Source organism: Mchenga conophoros, linkage group LG18, assembly GCF_057382185.1.
Source record: "Mchenga conophoros isolate Kocher_MC1m ecotype Shallow Benthic linkage group LG18, M_conophoros_male_GT1.1, whole genome shotgun sequence".
NCBI lineage: Eukaryota > Metazoa > Chordata > Actinopteri > Cichliformes > Cichlidae > Mchenga > Mchenga conophoros.
In genome coordinates, this window is record NC_140543.1 from 9,979,897 (window position 1) to 10,001,304 (window position 21,408).

At 40.0% G+C, this 21,408-nt stretch overlaps 1 protein-coding gene across 3 annotated transcripts; it reads left to right on the forward strand.

Moving 5' to 3' along the window:
• The first annotated feature begins 7,323 nt into the window (after nt 1–7,323).
• Nucleotides 7,324–20,901, forward strand: LOC146553215 (uncharacterized). Of its 3 annotated transcripts, XM_085253813.1 has the most exons (5): nt 7,324–7,920; nt 17,481–17,777; nt 17,865–18,146; nt 19,802–19,986; nt 20,143–20,901. In XM_085253813.1, exons 1-4 carry the CDS (start codon nt 7,872–7,874, stop codon nt 19,930–19,932), a joined length of 759 nt encoding a protein of 252 aa, XP_085109939.1. In that variant the 5' UTR covers nt 7,324–7,871; the 3' UTR covers nt 19,933–19,986; nt 20,143–20,901. The 3 variants fall into 3 exon arrangements, with proteins under 3 accessions (XP_085109939.1, XP_085109936.1, XP_085109937.1); XM_085253810.1 differs by lacking the exon at nt 7,324–7,920 and having other exon boundaries at nt 15,169–17,777; XM_085253811.1 differs by lacking the exon at nt 7,324–7,920 and having other exon boundaries at nt 15,169–17,777; nt 19,802–20,901.
• Nucleotides 20,902–21,408: the final 507 nt, after the last annotated feature.

A 21,408-nucleotide genomic window follows, 5' to 3' on the forward strand; every position in this document is an offset into this window, starting at 1 on the left:
ACTTTATACACTTTATTTTTTAATTTTTTTTTTTTAAACACACACATGAAGATTAGTCACAGTTCTCACAAGTTGATTCTCACAGTGCAAACCTTTGTAGATTTCAAAACGTAAAAGTATCATTATGCTGTTTTTTCTTCGTCTGCCTGCCACATTTGTGCGCCTTTTCCCCTCCAGGAGTCACTCCATAAGCCAATGAGATTATCACATGACATTTTTGAACAGGGATATTTCTTTTTAACTGTTTTCAATTTAACGTAATATTTAAGTGTTTCTTAGTTTTAGACTAGTTGGTTAGTCTATTTCAATGTTTTAAACCATATCCCAGGGTTTTTACTTCACCATTTATGGAGTTTTAAGAAGCAAATAAAAGACAGAGCTTAATTCTGTAAAGATTAGATGAAAAATACTCAAAGGATAAATTCAATTGGTTTATTATTTTATTACATAAGTTGAAAAAAGTAAAACAAGTAACTACAGAAACAACAAAAGAAAATTTAAACAATCAAATAAGTAAATGAAGGGGGGGGGGAATGGAGGAGGAGAGAAAACCCCAACAATCCCCTCTGAGCAAGCACTAGGCGACAGTGGGGAGGAAAAACTGCCTTTTAACGGGCAGAAACCTCCAGCAGAACCAGGCTCAGGAGGGGGCAGTCAACTGCTGGGACTGGTTGGGGGGTGAGGGTGAAAAAAAGAAAAAAGATTAAGAAGGTAGGGAATAGGTGTTAGGAGAGAAAGGGAGAGGGGGGACAGGAGAGGTGACAATTAAGATGGCTCACAGGTGGAGGAAGACGAGGCTAAATCATCTGAATAACCAGCAGAAGCCTCTTTTCTTCGTTTCCAGGTATTTTTCCATGAGCGCTTTTTTCTCCAGGATAAGGGTTCTCAACTGATCGTTTGTTTCTGCATTTTGCTTCTCGAGTTGCTTGCATCTTTGCTCCATTTCTTTTAATCCTGCTTGTTCTTTTCTAGGCTTTTCTTTCGGGTCTTTGTATGTTGCCTTCTCCATTCGATTTGCCTTGCGCATGTCTGTATTTCTCTCTTGTTTTTTGTTGTACATCTCTTCTTTCAGGTCAATTTTTCTCTTGAATTCTTCATGCATACGCAGCAGGTGTTCCCATTTTTTCTCTTGTTGTTGCTTTTGTGCCTCCATTTCAGTTATTTGGCTCCTCAAGTCAGTGACCCTCAACAACATCACATTCATGAGCTCTGAGTGTTTTTTCCTTATTCCATCGATCGTACACTGCATCTCTGAACATTGCTTTTCCAGTATTTCCTTTTCTCTTTCCAGTTCAGGTGTTTTGTCCTTCATTTCATTACAAAATTCTCGTAGTTCTAGATTCCTTTTCTCAAAGTCCTGGAGAATACGTTTTTCCTCTTCCTGTTGCTTTTTTTCTTCAAGAAGCTCTTTATTTTTGCACTCTGTTTCATCAAACCTGACTTTCAGATCTACGTACATTTCCCTCATGGCTTTGAGTTTGTGCTCCATTGGTGTTTCTTTTTCTCTTTCCAGTTCAGGTGTTTTGTCCTTCATTTCATTACAAAATTCTTGCAGTTTTAGATGCCTTCTCTCAAACTTCCGGAGAATACGTTTTTCTTCTTCCTGTTGCTTTTTTTCTTCAAGAAGCTCTTTATTTTTGCACTCTGTTTCATCAAACCTCACTGTCAGATCTACGTACATTTCCCTCATGGCTTTGAGTTTGTGCTGCATTTGTATTTCCTTTTCTCTTTCCAGTTCAGATTTTTTGTCCTTCATTTCATTACAAAGTTCTCGCAGTTCTAGATTCCTTCTCTCTAAGTCCTGGAGAATACGTTTTTCTTCTTCCTGTTGGCGGATTTTTTCAATTGTTTTCTCAGCTTCATTGAGTTTTCCTTGAAGCACCTGATTCTTTTGCTCCATGTTTTGGAGATCCCATTGTATCTCCTCAATAGTAGCTTTCTTTCCTTGAAGCTGGGCAGATGTTTCTTTTAATTCAGCACTCTGTCCCGACGAAAGAAAACGGGAGAAAAACTTCTTTCGTCCTTGACCAAACTTCATTCCCCAGCCCTCATTTATCATTTTTATATCAGGCTGGCGTTGCTGTTTTCCTTCCAGGTCTTTATTTCGTGCTTCCAATTGTCTGCACTTCTCCTCTAGTTGAAGCTTCTCTTCTTCAATTTGTTTAACTTTGTAATGGAGGTCAGAGTTTTCCTTCTGACTTTCCTGTAATGCCCTTTGGACTGATAAGACAGCATCCATGGTCATTTCTCCTGGAGAGATTGGCTGGCCAGACCACGAAGGAGAGGCAGCATTATCTTTTTTTCTTTGTCTGCGTTTTCGTGGACGCATATTGGAGCCTGTGCACAGTGACTCTGAAAAGGCTTAGAAATATTTCCAAATGTATCTGTTGTCGAACGTTTGAAGGCTGCGAACAAACTGCTTTAGAATTGCTGCTGTTCCCTATTTATGGACTTCAGAACTTCAAAAGTGATGATGTCACAAGCACATTAAAGATGTGCTTGTGACATCATCACTCCGTAAGCCAATCAGATCAATCAGATTGTCACATGACAGAATGGGGATGTTTGTTTTTTTTGGGGGTTTTTTTTAGGTTTAATTAGAGAGTCATCAGTACTCAGCTGACAGGGCTGGTTGCTATAGTAACTCCTGTGAGTGGCAGGAGGGGATGGGACGCACACACACCACAGTTGGGGTCAGACACAGAGAAAGGCAAACAGGAATTAGGCTCTGAAACAAATGCTTCCCAAGAGAAAACTGTGAGTGGCAGGAACTTCCAGACTACAACATATTAAATTTTCATGCCTGTAGAGTGTATTATACTGATGTGGTGACAGTGTAAAGACACCCTTCGATGTTAAATTTGAGCTGAAAATTGAGAGCAGTTTTAGAATGGTTATCTATGGGGGACAGAGAGGGAGGAGGCTGCGCTTTGATGGCATTTGTGAGAAAACCGTAAATCTGATCTCAATGAGGAAGCCACTGGATGAAAGTCTCTGTCAGAACATGGTATGAAATGTTTAGGTGTAAACTAGCGAGCTAACTTCCTGTTAACTTCTAACTCTGTTAAATTTAATAAATTCTGTTTTCATGGATGTTAAACTTAATTGTAACACCTGATAAATCAGCAACGCAGGTGATTTAATTAAAGATGAAAGAATTTAGACCGTTTTTAACTCTTAGTGTTCGTTTGACTTTGGGACCTGATATGAACGGAGTTTTGGACCCAGATTACTCCGTGAAGCTCCTCACTACGGCAGCCGTAATGCTCTGACAATCCATCAAGCAGTGCGGATTACCAACGTTGTACTAAAACATTTTTTAACAGATTTCTGCACGCAGAAATCGGTTCGAGGTCAGTAAGCACAACCAGAATTCATACATACGGCACACTCTCGATTTTGGAGAAAATTAAAGGATTTTTTGTGTGGAAATACGTTATACAGAGGAAAAGAATATATATCGTGATATATATCGTTACTGCACATGCTTCAAATTATATCGCGATATGGATTTTAGGCCATATCGCCCAGCCCTACTCAAAAGGTCTCATCAAGTTCCGATTTAATTCGATTTACGCTATGTTATCAGTGTTTGCATTGATAGCATGGCTGTGGTGTCATATCAGTGTATGCTCTCGGTGTTGGCTGATATCAAACTGTGGTATGAGGACCACTGTGGGTTAATCTTTGTAGTGATACTCACTCCTTTTTTTTTTCTTTAGACCTAGTTTAATTCTGGTATAGTTGAATATTTGTATATAATCCCTGCAGCTGTCAGACTCTATAACAGGGGTCACCAGCCTTTCTTAAATAGTTTTAATGGTTTGCCCGTGACACTCACTATTCCCCCCCATCTTTTTGGGCAGCCAAAAGTTGTCAGTTTTCTCCAAGCATGACATCCCAGTGAATTTCAGACCCAGCAACACACTCAGACAGAAACTGGTTCACCCGAAAGACAAAACGCCAAAACACAAACTTAACAACGTGGTGTATGCTGTACAGTGCAGCGAGGAATGCTCAGACCTCTACATTGGAGAGACCAAACAGCCACTTCACAAGCGCATGGCACAACACAGAAGAGCCACTTCCGACTTCACCGAAAAGGTTCAGAAAATTACCCTGGATCCAGATGAAACCATGGTGTCCTTTGATGTAGTCTCTCTCTTCACTTGCATACCCACCACGGAGGCCGTGGAGACCGTCAGAAAACGATTACAAGAAGACAGCTCCTTGGAGGACAGGACCAACTTCACACCCGATCAGATCTGCACACTGTTAGACCTCTGCCTCACCACTACATATTTCAAGTACAACGAAGGCTTTTACAGACAAAAACATGGCTGTGCCATGGGCTCCCCCGTGTCACCTATTGTAGCCAACCTTTACATGGAGGAAGTGGAAAGGAAGGCTCTTGGCTCTTTCAAAGGAAGAGTACCCAGCCACTGGTACAGATATGTGGACGACACCTGGGTCAAAATCAAGACACAAGAAGTGGAATCCTTCACTGCGCACATTAACGCTGTAGATAAAAACATCAAGTTCACCAGGGAAGACACAAAGGACAACTGTTTGCCTTTCCTGGACTGCGCCGTGCACATTGAAGAGAACGGCAAACTCAACATCGAAATTTACCGGAAGCCCACACACACGGACCAGTACCTCCTCTTTGACTCCCATCACCCTCTGGAACACAAACTTGGAGTAATTAGGACCCTACACCACCGGGCAGAACATGTTCCCTCTCAACCTGAAGGAAAAAAGAAGGAACACACACATGTAAAGGAAGCACTCAAAACGTGCGGCTATCCTAAATGGGCGTTTTTAAAGTCAGCAAAGAGGCACAGAAAACAAGACCAGACACCAGCGAAGGAGGATAAGAAGGACAGACGCAACAACATTGTCATCCCCTATGTAGCCGGTGTATCAGAAAAACTCAGGAGAGTTTTCTCCAAGCATGACATCCCAGTGAATTTCAGACCCAGCAACACACTCAGACAGAAACTGGTTCACCCGAAAGACAAAACGCCAAAACACAAACTTAACAACGTGGTGTATGCTGTACAGTGCAGCGAGGAATGCCCAGACCTCTACATTGGAGAGACCAAACAGTCACTTCACAAGCGCATGGCACAACACAGAAGAGCCACCTCCACAGGACAAGACTCAGCAGTCCATCTGCATCTTAAGGATAAAGGGCACTCTTTCGAGGATGCCAATGTTCACATTTTGGACAGAGAGGACAGATGGTTTGAAAGAGGAGTGAAAGAAGCCATCTATGTCCACTGTGAGCGACCATCTTTGAACAGAGGCGGGGGTTTACGACACCAACTCTCTGCCATCTATAATCCAGTTTTGAGATCCCTTCCCAGACGCCTTAACGCCCACTCACATCCTGGGCCATCTGACCTCAGGAATTTGCATGACAAGGTGGGGCCAGGTTTCACAATGAACACACCCGAAACTCTGGCTGATTGGGTCCCACACCCAATTTCACACCTTGGCTCAGGTGATTAGAGGATCATCAGGGGGTCCTTTTGTCCCTCTGTGGGGGATCACTCCCACTAGGTTTATATCTGGGACTCTCCACCATTTGACCTTAGAACTGAAGAAGCTTCTCGGATGAGAGGTGAAACGTCTTCAAGCAACTTAAAGAAGTCCAGACGCTTTTCTTTGCAAGCTCCTTTGACCAAAAGTTGTCAACATCACCACCTTGGAAATGTCACCCAAGGAAATGAGTAAAAGCATCAGTAAGGTGCACTAAGATGAGGTGTGATTCCACAATTCAAAGGTTTAAGCTTATTTTTAGGAAAGGGGAAAAAAACATTTTGAAAACTACACATCCAGCCACAAAGGAAGAGTTTAGAAGGTTAACCACTCCTCAAACAGGTACACACACACACACACACACACACACACACACACACACACTAAAATTATTAAGGCCCCATTTAAGCCTGGATAGTGTCCAAATAAAAGCTGCATGCAGCTGAACCAAATAATATCACTGAACCAAACACAAAAACTGAAGCAACACAAAAAAAATCCCACTAAAAATTGGGGGTTGGATACAGGTGCCGATCATGTCTATACTGGGTCCATCAGTCCATGACCATTTCTGGACATCTATATGACGTCCAAACTAGGTCCACAATTTGAATATCCAGCCATGACAACATTTGGACTGGGTAATTTTTTATGGACGTCATGTGGGCGTCTATGACAGCTGCAGGAAATTTACATGATTAGTAAGTATAATATTTTTTTTACAAATACCAACATTGTTTATGAATATCAATGTTGTTATCAGCATAATACATATGAATACAGATTATTTTAAAAACAATTCCTTTTTAGCCTGTTGAGTTATTCTCAAAATGATTCTCAGTATTTTTTTTCTAATTTTACATTTTCCTGTTTTTCTTTCACTGGTTTATTCATTTCAATGAATCAATTTATTTGTTTGTAAACAGCTTAAACCTGTCATTTGTTAAATTTTGTTAAAATAATAAAGACACTGAAACCCAGCATTTCTGCCCCAGCCTGCAGCTGCTCACTTTTGTTTTAGCTCAAGAGTCCGCACCATCTTGGAAATGCCTGCTGATCACTCTGCATTCCTTCACACATAGTTTTTACTACCTAGTTTCATTTAAGAAGGTGCCATGCTGTTCATGATCATTTTCCAGTAACTTCATTTGACTGTCTCAGCCGTGCATGATAAATGGAGATGCACACAAAACTGTAAATAAAGCTCCAGAAAAAATTAACTCAAGGCCTGTAGAAAACATGTTTTCAAACCTCTGGAAACTGGGATTACACAACCTATAGAAGCAGTATAAACACTAGTAGTAGATTGCGTTGTTAAGTAGTACTAATTTCACAACGCAACACAAACAGGAGACGCCACAAGAAAGAGGCTTCTATGTACACAAACAAGTTGGATTAGGCAGACAGATATCCACAGTTCCTATGCAATGGGCAGAACATATATACCACATTAGGGGGCCTGTACATGTCCAGCCTAACAGGCAGCGAGCAGCAAAAGATGTCAGGAAATGCGACCATCAGTGAACATAGAAAGGCAGGTGACCGAGCCTCCTTATATACAGCAACAGTACATTGAAGTAAACCTGTTATCATATTGTAGAGTCTTTTTAAAGATATATTTATGTTATCTGCATATTGAACAGTCATTAAGATATTTAGAAGGTTACTCCATCAAACAATCAGTGTCGACCTCATAGTGAGGTCGACCTCATACCAAGCAAAGAAAAACAGTTTGTTGTCAAACAATTTTTCAAGTAACTCACAATTTATGTAGAAAAAGATCAAGTTAAAATGGGCTGTTTTTTTTTCTTGTGTGTTGATTTGTTTTGACCACTTGCAGCACATTTGCTTTCTGTAACCTGAAAGCAGTTTGAATGTGTAACCACATCTGTTTTGACAACTGCCCACAAATGCTTTCAGCAAATGTTTCTGTAGCAAGACTGTGCAGCTGTGAAACTGTGGTCAGCTCAGAGCTAAACTATAACGCCTTCATTTTCCAACTTTATGTAGCATTTATGTAACACAACCACCAGAAAATGGGACATAGACATATGAGAATTATTGTGGCTAACACTGGAAATTTAGCGAGCTACATATGTAAGTTCAAGTGCTTAAATCCAAAAGTAACCAAATTTAATAAAATACATTAACATTTTTAACATGACAGATTTTAAGTTGTGAAACATTGCTTTGAAAGGAAATTGGACTTGAAAAGTTTATGTGTTTACTTTTACACTGCTGTGAAAAGGGGCTGCCCGTGTAGGTCTGTCATAGGTATAAACCACTTCCCTGGTGTTGCATGTGTTTAGAAGGCTCAAGAGTCTGCAATGATTTTCTTTGTGATACTTGCACTGCTGTCCTGCACCGAGACAAGAGGTAAGAGAATAATAGCCAGTTAAGTGTAATTGAAAATACCAAGGTCAACTGCTTTATTTTCATCAAACAGATCAGAACAGGCCAAAGGTACAAAACGCTAGTTTTTGATATTACTTTTTATTCTTTATTCTTTAAATAGACACAATCTTAATATATGTGTTATTTTGTTAGAACAAAATGCAGCGCGTCTACTTGCATGAATTTCCACTGATGTTTGTGTTAGTTGTAGTAAAGCAGGAAAACTAATGAAAATACTGCCCATCCTGTTTGATTACATATTAAAGTAGCACTTTAAAATAATGTCACATTAGTAACCATTAGTAAGGTGTTAGCAATTAGGTAATCATATATCATTACTAAGCCATTTATAAATACAGATATTATTATGACTGTGATTATAACTATGGTTATGATTGTTACTGGCAGTGATGTAGTAGCAGTCATAGCTGAGTATACATTGTCTGTATTTCTGTATCTATATTTGTATGGAATAATGATATACAATATAAAGGATGAATTAAGCACTTACTAATAACTTACTAGTACCTCACTAATGCTTAATGCAGTGGCATTATTATAAAGTGTTACAAAACACGTATAATAAACTAAAGTTTGCAGACGTTGGCAGCTATCAGCTATTTTGAAACAAAAAAAAAGACACTTTTTATCCATAACAGCAAATGAACTATACAACAGAAATGCACATGCTATTTATGGTCTCCTCACAACAATGATAAGAAAAATAAACTGAGCCAATATGCCATGTTTGTTAATACAGGGGTAGGGGAGACCGGGGATAGTTGTAACATTTTTGACATTTTTGTCTGTAATTTGGAGCTCGTTTAAGGTAGTGGATTCAAAATGTAATCCAAAGTATTTACATGTCTCGGCTATTAAATAGTAGTGATGGGCAGATGAAGCCCCATGAAGCACTGAAGCTTTTCATCCAATTGGTTCACCCCAACGCGAAGCTTCATGAAGCTTCATTTGCTCTAGCAGGACACCTACTGGACGTAAAAATAATAGCTGGCATGAATTTGAAGAGTGTGGCATTTTGCACACAGCCTGTAAATGTCAACAACAAAAGGAGTGTGTAAAACATGTATATTGTAGTGATGGCAGTATACTGTGTATATTTATAGTGGCAGTATGGGAAATGATTATTTGGAAATGCTTGAAATGGAAATGATCATTTACTGTGAGGTGAGGTGTGGTTGGGGTGTGGACAGTAGTTGTGCTTTTGTAACGTTGAGGTATGGACAGCTACACACTGAGGCTTTGAGCCTCAGTCCTGCCTGTTCACATTTTATTCTGTAAAAACTAAATTTTCACTGCTTTTATGACCTTTTTAGTGGGGAGAACATAGCTAGGATTTAATGATTTAACAAATCTTTTGAATCCTTTGTCCTCCACAATGCTAAATGGCTGGGAGTCCTCAATCACCATGCTGACCAGGTCTTCATCTATTTGAGATTGTTCTCCTGAGGAAAGACAATAAAGACAAAGCACAAATATAAATATCACACACGTAACTTATAACAGTTGTATAATATTGTTATATCATTTAGTAACATTACTGCATGCTATATTATCCTGACATTTGATGGCTCACCTGGTCTTGCTCCACAATCGGTGTTCCTCTTATTCTCATGCAAAGCTCTGTAGTGCCTAAGCATGGATGTTGTTGTTATATCCCAGCTCCCTGGCACATAGCAAACACTTCACCTTGTACAAAAGTCAAGACAGCTCAACATAAATTGTATTGCACCATCAGTATCATGAAAATACATCTTCTGTAGAAATTTACATACCTTGTTGGGAGGAATAAAATCAAAATGTTCCCACACAGGGGAGGACATCCTCCTCTTCTTAGCTGGCTCCATTCTCTCCTGACTTTCTCTCCTCACTCTCATAAACCTCCAAACGGTCTCCAAACTCTCTCTAACCGCAACTCTCCATCAAACACCCACATTTTGAATGAAGTCTGAGGGGTTTATATTGCTGTCATATCTCGCGACAAAGTTCGAACCACTTCATGAACCAGTCACGTGGTACAGCCGGGCAGCGAGGCTTCGGACGTCATCATTTTCAGCTCCTCCCATAAATGAAGCAAGCCTCGATACGCGCTTCGCGGAAACGCCCCCTCCATTACTCGACACACGCTCCGAAGCCTCGATACAGAACGTCCCATCACTATTAAATAGTGCAGCTATTTTCTTTGCAGCACAATTACCCATTGCATGGTATGGCCTCAAACACAAAGAGTGAAATGTTACAATTAACCCCATAGTCTGGGTTAGTTGTAACATATCCTGGGGTGAAATGTAACACAATGAAATAAGGGTACTGACAAAATATTAACATGTAATCTTTGTTTATTCAACACATGAATGCACTTAGAGCCATTTATGTAGCTGTGTGTGTGTGTGACAGAATGCAGAAATCTAGCTTTTGAACATATACCAACCCCCCAAAAAAGACAAATTATGGAATTTTCTGCAACTGAATATTTCATTAATTTTCATTGGTCTTCCTTGAGTTTGGCCTCATTGGCTCAGTGGGCATTATAACCTACAGCTCTTGCACCAATTTTGAACATAACAATGAAGCTGAAAAATGTAGTTGTTCACCAGCGTCGCAATTCCATTACTTTTTATCATGGCTTACCTTGGTGTGGTTTGCAAAGTGCTTCAGAAAGATGAGGAAATCTGTTTCTTGCACCCATCCTGATTTATTTCCACCAATACTTCCTACTGGTCCATCTCTGACACAGTGGTCTGCATAATGTATGTGTGGGAACTAGAGATGGCACGATACCACTTTTTTATGTCCGATACCGATACCGATATCATAAATTTGGATATCTGCCGATACCGATATGAATCCGATATAGTGTTTTTTAATCAACAAAACTGTTTTTTTTTAAATATCTTGCTGCATTTTGTATAAGTTCATACTCAAGTTTAAAACAACAACTACACTAAAGCTATTCTGTTATACCTGTATACAAAAAAAATATTTCATAGTTCAGCAATACTGATCAATCTAATAAACTTAAACCTACACCATCCTCCCTATTCTGGTATTTTAAAGAGTACTTAGCGTAAATATTAAGCAACCTAACTAATAGGGTTCCAACTCCCAGCAACAACAAAAATAAATAAATAAAAAATAGGGAACCACCCCTCACGCTCCACCTCATGATGCTTAATCGACGTAATCAACCTTAATTTGATGAAGTGTGAAAAAAATGCACAGAAATCAATTATTTTTCAAGAAATATTAAATAGATTCAACATCTTTCTTCAACAAAATTGCAGACTGCACAGATGGTACCTTCCCAAAGTAAAAAGTACTATAGCTTACTAGGGTATATATATTAGACTTAATAGTCACTATATACAGTAATTGACTTCTATTCGTTTTACATCAAATTAAAACTTTGGGTGTCAGATAATTATTTATTAAAAGCTAGACATTTTAAATGAGAATAAGAAAGAAAAGTATGTCTTTGTGCCCCCTTTTCCCAGTTAATGCCCTATCGGCCCCCCTGGCTAAACTTTGCTAGATCCGCCCCTGCACAGTTACCAGCCGTCAGCTACGTAGAAAACGATCCTGGTGTAGAAAGTAATATTAAATAAATTCTAACAACAGCTTATCAAGCTTAAACGTGCTGCTGTTGTTCAGCCGCTGGTTTCCTCTTTCTGGTGCAAAGTGGGCCAAAAACAAACAAGAGAGACGGACTCGCGACAGAAAAGCCGATCAGCTGATCATTGAGCAGTTTCACGATTGAAGTAGCAGCAGGAGAGCGAGAGAGGCAGTCGCTTGTTAAGCTTAACGCAGGAATGCTTTACATTCAGAGATGGACTTACACACTTGCTTTACTTCTCTCGGGATAACTTTGTCGGAGATGAAATGCCAGGTTGCTAGCGAAGCTCCAAATGCTATCCAGACCACCGACAGGTCCCGCATGCCACAGCCGCTCTATCACGTGATGCATACTGCTCCGACTGCTAACGTTCTGAGGTGAGTTACGGCGTGTTGCAAGTTTTGTGAGATGCTTTCGTGATATTTAATGGATCGGATTACATTTTTTATTTTTCTCCGATATCCGATCCAGTAATTTAGGTCAGTATCGGACCGATACCGATACGTAATATCGGATCGGTCCATCTCTAGTGGGAACACAAACAGTGGAGGAATTGTGTTGCCAATGGCATTAACCGCATATACAAAAGCGACTAGTGAACCTCTCTCTGCTGATGTCGCTGCCCCAACTTGTTTAATATAAGTTAAAGTAATAGTGTGGTAAGTTGTAACATCTGCATTATTGTTACAACTAACCCAGACTGTTGCTGTTACAACTGACCCAGACTCCTATAGCCATGAACTAGCTAACATTACAGCCAACGGCTAAAACACTAGCACTAAAGACCTACACAGAATATATCCCCATAGGCATACAAATAACATAATTTAAGTTTGATGAGTTTAACTGCAAAGCAGATAATGCTATTAGAAATTGAAATAAAGTAGAAAAACTTACTTTTTGGCATACAAATTACTTTTTTTCATGTTAAATTGTCTGTGTTTGACAAAATGTGCTGATTTTTCACATGTGATAGCAGAACTGAGTTGGGCATGCACAGGATGAGTCACATCATTTGAAACTTAGCCCTGATTGGAGAAATTGGAAGTGTTACAACTGACCCACGTTACAACTATCCCCGGTCTCCCCTGCACATGTTCAAGGTTCAAGGTTCAAGGTTCTTTATTTGTCACATGCATAGTTATACAAGTATAACACACAGTGAAATGTGGCCTGACATGCTCCTCGACATGTGCAAAAATTGGGGGGGGGGGGGGGGGGGGGTGTAGAGGAAGAACATTATATATATATATATATAGTATATACACTGGGTGAATGTGCAGTAGTAGCAGCAAGCGGGTGAATTCTGTACATTAATATGAATAGACATCTGACTATTTTACAGGATAGACAATATAAACATATTTAAAATTAAAGGAATTTGGAATGTACATTGTGCCTTGGTTTAGTGTCTGGAAGAGTCCTGTCTCAGTCAATTATAGATGATGTGAGCGGGCGGGTGTGTGTGTTTAGGGCACGGATGGCTTGGGGATAGAAGCTCCTCTTGAGTCTCTCTGTCCTTGCCCGGAAGATGCGGAACCTTCTACCAGATTGCAGAAGTTGGAACAGTTTGTTGCCAGGATGGGACGGGTCCTTCAGTATCTGCGCTGCTCTAGTCCGGCATCTCCTGGTGTAGGTGTCCTGAAGCGAGGGGAGAGCAATCCTGCAGCAGCGTTCTGCTGTACGGATCACTCTCTGGAGAGCTTTTTGGTCCTTCACACAGCTGTTCCCAAACCACGATGTCATGTTCTGTGTGAGGATGCTCTCCACAGCGCCTGTATAGAAAATCCTGAGGATCTTTGGAGAGACCCTGAACTTCCTCAGTTGTCGAAGGTGATACAGGCGCTGCCTAGCCTTTTTGGTCTGGACCTGAATGTGGGCAGCCCATGTCAGGTCTGAGGAGATGTGGACACCAAGATACTTGAAGGACTGCACCCTCTCCACTGGAGCTCCATTGATGATAATGGGCTTGTAATGTTAATGTGATCTCTGGTCTCTCAGAGACACAGGTCTCCGAGTGTCCAGCATTCAGACAGCTACCCGAGGACACTCTTCGTGTGAGAGAAAATCTGCTCACACAGATATGTAGAGCCAAGTACAGTCAATAAGGCCTCTGCAATGTTCTGAAGACAGTTAAACTTGTCAGGTATGTCCAGCAGGTGAACATGCAAGCTCCATGAACACGCACAGCTGTGGATTCCAGCTGCTTCGATGTTGCATTAACTGGCATTAACTCAGCCAGTTAATGCGAGACAAATCTAGCTGCTCATTAAAGCTTTCTGGTTTGTTCAGAAAATAAAACATTGGTCCATACGCCTGAAAGTCCCAAAAACGCATTGTGTCTCGAGTCTACGGCTGTATCCATGTATTTCCGTGGTGCTGATGCTGTGCTGAGTGGAAAGCTCCTGAAGCTTTTGAAGTGTCGAAATGTGGAAAGCTAACTGTTAGAGTTTGTATTGTTGATTGTCATTTATGCTTAGAAATGTCTACTTATATATGCTTAGAGTTTTGTAATTAGTTGTAGATTGGTAGAGGTTTTGATCCTTAATAGTCTGCAAACTTTGTGTGTATTAGAGAGCACACTGAGGGCACGAGAGAGCTCGTACCTTGTCTTATTGTTTTATGGTAGGATTAACGTAGCTATGTTTGTTTTAGTCTAAGTGCTTTTTGTTTAGATGAACTGCAGGACTTCCTCACGGTGTTATCTAGGGTGAGGGGGGGTCTACCCTCTTCCTGACTAAGGATGTTTGCCTTGGTGCTTTCATGTATATGACCCTTTGATCAGCACACACACACACACACACACACACACACACACACACACACAGTATTCTTTGTTTACATGTAAACCTATGTGAGATGTTATATGTTAATGACCCTATGCATATTCATGTAACCACAATAAAAGGAGTGCTATGGGAAGCCTGGCTGAGAGTCTGATGGAGGTCAAGTGGTGGAACGACGCTTGGCTCTAGCCAGGTCTCCCTCATGCATGAGTAAACCAGAGAACTCTGCCTACTTGTGTCTTGCTTTGCAGTGTAATTATATTGTCTTCAACGTTCCAGCGGATGGGTTCAAGCTACAAACCTATCACTAACAACGTCACTCTCACCGGTAGGATAAGTTATTTTTAGCCAATTACAAGTTGAATCTGATAGTTGGGGTTGTTAGTTAAAATACCGTCATTAAGAAGAGGCCCAACCAGTTGATCTGATATCCTCGTGTTGGTGTTGTTCCCAGATCATCATACTAAATGTTGTTCCAGGATCAACATTGCAAGTGACCAATCAGAATGTTGTGACGTCATACTTTTGCGACTTCGGGAAAAACCGGCGTAAAACAAAAAACTGTACTTAAGCTGCGAGAAACCGCCTCTGTCCGCCGATCAACGGACCCTGACCCTAACCCTAACCGTAACCCTTTAATTAACAGTAAGCAGAATTGATATTGTCCTTGCAACATTGGAATTTCATAAATGCACGAATGGCTTGGCGCGCAAAAGAATAACGTCACAACATTCTGATTGGTCACTTGCAATGTTGAACCTGGAACAACATTTTCATGATGGTCTGGGAACAACACCAACACGAGGATATCAGATCATCCGGCACAACCAATGTGTCTATGCGAGCTAATTTGCAATGTGCACCGCTGGCGCAGCCATTTATTTTTTAATGCACCTTCTCAGATTAATTCACTGCGTGTGGTGCCCAGGGCTGGACTGGGACAAAAAAATCGGCCCGGGCATTTTGACTAGAGACCGGCCCACCAGGTATTATATATGGCTTTTCCTATAGGAAAAAGCCATATAACTGACTGTAAAAAGTCAGCACAACAAAAATAAACTCCACCTAAACTTGGTTTATATCTGACCCAGATAGACTGCAGGTAATAACTTCTTACCTGAAGTTCAGTTCACCTGACACTCGGACCGGCGGCCGCCTCGGGTCTCTCCTCCTGCCTCCCCTTTCCCTCATCCACCTGCCAGCCTCCACCACTTGCTAATGTTACTGAATCTGTGGAAGCTCCACCATAGCCAATCCACCACCTTTCATTGTTTATACCGTTACAAAAAAAAAAAAAAAAGAATTAAAAAAAAGCATGTGCCCGGTATGCCTGATGGCCAGTCCATCTATGGTCGTGCCATCAGTTAACCCTGAGCCCAGGGTTGCCGACCCCTGTTCTAGATATTTTAATAACAGAAGTACTTGGAGAAAAATTGTTCCAACATGTCTCCAAGCACAGTGTGGAAAATATGTTAAAGAAATCTTAAATAACAGTACAGGTCAGCTGAGAGTGAACTCTTTTTCTGACAGCTGAGGCTGTGACCCGCAGTATGGTGAACTGGAAGCAGTACTATTGGATCTTAGTTTAGCATTTGGCAATATTTTTATGTAAGCATGGGCACGTTTTTTTTTTTATTTGTTTGTTTATCAAAGACAAAGCAAATGGAAGATCGTGAAGGACCTCAGCCATCCCAACAACAGACTGTTCTCTCTGTTGAGGTCAGGAAAGCGATTCCGCTCCCTGAAGACCAACACAGAGAGACTGAGGAGGAGCTTCTTCCCGCAGGCGATACGGTCTCTCAATCACACCACCACACAGTACTGACCCACACATACAGTTCTTACACACACACTGGACTTTCTGGACTTTGGTTTTGCACAACACTGGTCACTATATTCTTCATTTCCGGTTAATACTTGTACAGCTGCTGTTATTGTGTATATATTTATTTATATTTAGATTTCTTCATACATTCTTATATAGTTCTATATTGTGTATTGTGTATTTTGTTGTACAGTTATTTTATTTTCAACTTTAATTTATATATTTTATCTTATTCTTCCCAGTTAAATTTACCCTTCATTCTAATTTGTGTTGTACAGTTATTTCATTTTTAACCTTAATTTATATTTTATTCCTTCCTAGTTAAATTTACCCTTTTTAATTTTTCATATTTATTTCCTATCTTATTCATAGCCTTTCCTTTTTTGTTTTCTTTAGGTCACGAGCAGTTGTCCAAGCATTTCACTACATATCGTACTGTGTATGACTGTGTACGTGACAAATAAAATTTGAATTTGATTTGAATTTGAATTTGGTATTAACTAAGTGATATTCCACCAAAGATGTCCAAAATGCTTTTAATTGGTTAGATGTTTCTGTCAAATTATAATTGATTCAATTCTGTAAATTTCTAGTTTGTTATAAAAACTGTTTGAATTAATAATTAACTTACTGTCTGTGAAGGTTCTTAGTCATCCAGGTCATGATAGTATAAGGAGCTCGGAAAGAAAAGTGTCCTGACTTCTTTAAGTTGCTTGAAGATGTTTCACGTCTCATCCGAGAAGTTTCTTAAGTTCACACGAGCCAAGGTGTGAAAACGGATGTAGGTCACAATCAGGCAAGGTTTCGGGTAAGCTCATTGTAAAACCTAGCCTCACCTATCATGCGATTTCCTGAGCTGAAATGACCCATGTACACTGTACAGCATACACTACATTGTTAAGTTTGTCTGAGGAATGCCCAGACCTCTCCACCATTTGACCCTAGAACTCAAGAAGATGAACTGATGTCCAGACACTTTTCTTTCCAAGCTCCTTAGACAATTAGCTTACTGCTAAAAAAAATAATTGCTGATCAATTCCCAACAAGCTGATTCTGTTCTTCTGCGTTTTGAGTGAAAATGTTCAGAATTGACTTTCTGGGATGTTTTTAAAGGGTGATTGATTGATTGATTGATTGATTGATTGATTGATTGATTGATTGATTGATTGATTGATTTATCAAGACATTTTTTTTTCAATCAACTTGTGATCATAACAAAAACACATGCAACCAACAGAAACAATAAACATGGATGTACTTGATTATGATATTATTATAATTATTATTTGTCTTTATTTAGGGCCTGAACATGTGTTCGTGGAGCATGGAAAAGACTTACTTCTGGATATAAAAGGCTCTGTTGCACTCACCGAAGGGGCAGATTTTTTCTGGAGATTTAATATCATTCACATAGTAGCTAAAAGTAATTATCTTAATTCAGTAGTGTTTGGCACATATAAAGGCAGGGCTAAGATTTTTGTACAAAATAATTCTTTGCTGTTGAAGAATGTGCAACACAGTGACAGCGGAGATTATATTGCAATAGTAAGTGGGGAACAAAACCAGAGGGTAGCTGAATACAAGGTCATAGTCCAAGGTAGGTTTCTATTTTTATTATAACTGTTAAATACTCATGCAGCATAGACCAGCTGTAACTCTCTTTGTGCCTGTTGTTGCTCCTCAGATCCAGTTTCTCCAGTTAACCTGACAGTGGACTCTGTGGATAGCAGTTCAAACTCCTGTAACCTCACTGTGACCTGCAGCACAGTGGATTCTCACATCAGCAGCAGGTTTAGATGTGACACCCAAAACTGCTCTCATGTAGAAAATAGAAAAAAAGCCAAGCCCTGTTCTTCCACTCTCATTATTTATTTGCAGCAAGACTTCATCATCTGTAATCACAGCAACCAAGTGAGCTGGAAACACAAGACAGAAAAGATAACATCTTACTGCAAGACACTTTCAGGTAAGAATAAAAGACAATCTCACAAAGGGTAGCTGAATACAAGGTCATAGTCCAAGGTGCATGTTGAGTATTATATAAGCACAGAACCACAACAAGCAGTGCAAAATTAATCATATGAAATCATTTGTCTGCTTCTATTTATCTGAAATAGAATTTAATAGCAAACTGATGTTAAAGACCTGGGTAGATAATGTTGATAATTAATTACTGTTCATTCATAAATTTCTTCCCATTAGTAGTGCTGCTTTTTCAAATGGAATATACCCATTCATTTTTGGGAGAAGTATTTGCATAATATTTTTATCATGCATTGTATTTGATGTAGTGTTTTGTTTTATGTTCTCCACCACAGATATACCACCAAATTTGTCAGTAGCTTCCTAGTGATAAAAAAAAAAGAAATAAACTGAGAGACTAAACCCACATTAGCAGCACTTTTGAATGTGACACTGAAACTCAGACCTGCTGAGAATCAGCCAAGAAAGTCACAGCCTTTGGTGCTTGATTTCAATTTATAGGTTGGAATTAAACTTAAAGAGTGGGAGCAATTCTTTTTTTAAAATAAAAATTTAGTGTTTCCAATTAAATATGTTCACAAACTTAGAAAAATACAAATAAGTACATGTGGAACATTGGCTCATAAAAATAATAACATAAATCTTGAACCTTTTTGTTAGGCTTACAAGTAGTTTGTTGTTATGTTTGACATGACAAAAAGCAGAAAGTGTTAGGTTTTGTATTGTTGATTGTCATTTATGCTTAGAAATATTTAACCATATATGCTTAGAAGTATATAATCATTTGTAGATTGAAAGAATGTCTCATCCTAGGAGGTCTGTAACAACTCTGTGTAGCATGAAGAGGGGAGTGCGTTCACTCCTCCACAGAGTGTCCTGGCATAGATCACATACCCCCTAGGAGAGGTTTTATCTTTTCTTATTGATATATGGTATAGCAAACACACGTATATCTGTTTGAGTGTAAGAGCCTTTTGTGTTTAGATGGACCCGTTAGACTCCTGGCACCAGCGGGTCACATCTTGACCTCACACAAATCACACACACACACACACACACACACACACACACACACACACACACACACACACACACACACACACACACACACGCAGTATTCTTTGTTCACATGTATACCTATGTAAGATGTTATATGTTAATGACCCTATGCATATTCATGTAACCACAATAAAAGGAGTGCTGTGGGGAACCTGGCTGAGAGTCTGACGGAGGTCAAGTGGTGGAACGACACTTGACTCCAGGCAGGTCTCCCTCATGCATGAGTAACATGAAGAACTTTGCCTACCCGTGTCTTGCTTTGCTGTGTAATTATATTGTCTTCAACGTTCCAGCGGATAGGTTCAAGCTACAAACCTATCAGAAAGAGTGAAAAATAATTGATTAAATATTGAAAACTTAAAACGTGGTATTGCATAAGGTCTTTCTTTGGAGCCTTTTATGCATGTACTTGCATGTATTTTGAATTAGAGTTCACTAAGTTACAAAGTAAAAAAAAATTGCTATTAAATCTATTTAAATTCAAATTTAGACCTTAGTAGTTTTCTTTTGACCATCTTGTGCTTAATGTCACATTCTGGATCTGAGTTTGTGGTGAAGTCATGGTTTTCTGTGTTGCAGGTTCAGAGACTCCCTCTGATGGCATCTCCATCTGTCTGCTGAAGGCAGTCCTGCTCTCCGTCAGTCTGATCATCATGGTGTTGGCTGTAATCAGTGTCTACCTCATAGCAAAGCATAAGAAGAAAAGATAAAAAATGGACCAGACTACAAACGTACATAAATACTTCACAAGAAAATTTCACAGGGCATGTATTAATAATTTTTTAAAAATCTTTTCACTTTGGAAAAATAATGCTTTACTCAATGTTGATTTTTTTTTTTTGAGGATTTGTTCTTTAAAAAAAACATCAGCAAAAACTGTATTTATGGGTCCGATTTCGCCTAACTGTGTGTGTTTCCAGAACACGACCAGAAGAGGGCAGTGGGTTACTGTTGTGTAACGTGGAGTAAGGAGAGATTCATGTCCTCTTGGCTGCACCGTGCCATCACAGCTGATACCCAGCCTTCAGTTCAGTTCAATTTTATTTATATAGCGCCAAGCCCACCAAAACAACTCCCTGATAACGACTGTGTGATGACTATTCTTCCCGCCCCATGAAGGACACCTGGATTGGCTGGAGGACTGTTTACTTAGCCTGATAGGCCGAAGGACACTGTCTCAGCTAAACTATGGACACGCACACACACACACTTACACTGATAAGCACTCACTCATCCCCCTCCCTTTCCAACGCCTTGATGCTTGTGCCCTACCGGGGATGATAGCAGTCAACTGGACCAGCACAGATGCTGCAGGACCGGATGCGCTGTCTACGCCGGCTCTCTCTTACCCTTTACCCGCCCCTGTTGCTTGTCTCGTGTTTCTATGGTGTATTGATAGTCATGTGCTTTTGTGCTGAGGTGTTTTTTCTTTTATCAAACTGTTCTCCCACTAGGAGCTCAGTCTGAGTGGAGTTTTTTTTTTCTCCTCCTCTTACCTCATGTAGTGTATTTTTGTTGTTTTTTTCCTATCAGCCTACCTTCTGACATGCCTGCCCAATGTGATGTTTGTGTAAAGTTGGTCAGAAGGTTCCTTTGTGAGTGCGCATGCGCCATTAGCGTGCTGCCTGCTGTAACCCCTAATTTCCCTCGGGATGAATAAAGTATTCTGATTCTGATTCTGAAATCACAACAGCAGTCGCCTCAAGGCGCTTCATATTGTAAGGTACACCCAACAATAATACATACAGAAAACCCCCCAACAATTATGACCCCCTACGAGCAAGCACTTTGGCAACAGAGGGAAGGAAAAACTCCCTTTTAACAGGATGAAACCTCCAGCAGAACCAGGCTCAGGGAGGGGCAGCCATCTGCCACGACCGTTTGGGGTGAGAGAAGGAAGACAGGATGCTGTGGAAGAGAGCCATATGAGGCTTATGTGTTGAAATGGTCACAATGCTAGAAAGACCTTTTCCCATTCTGATAGTAAGTAGATCATCTATAAGGTTTAAGATCAAAGATTGAAGTTTGATCTAAATGTTAACAGAGAGATGCAGTCTGAGTAGTGAAAATGCAAATTCTAATGTTTGTGTGTGTAAACGCGAATCCATCATCGACCTGTTTATTCATGTCGGAGTTTAAGAGGATAAGAACTATGTCACCAACCCATCATTATACTTTTGAACAAG

Coding starts and splice junctions, on each gene's coding strand:
- LOC146553215 (XM_085253811.1), top strand. CDS start 17,405: ATGCAACCAACAGAAACAATAAACATGGATGTACTTGATTATGATATT. Junction 17,778..17,864: donor ATACAAGGTCATAGTCCAAG/GTAGGTTTCTAT, acceptor GTTGCTCCTCAG/ATCCAGTTTCTCCAGTTAAC. Junction 18,147..19,801: donor TTACTGCAAGACACTTTCAG/GTAAGAATAAAA, acceptor TCTGTGTTGCAG/GTTCAGAGACTCCCTCTGAT.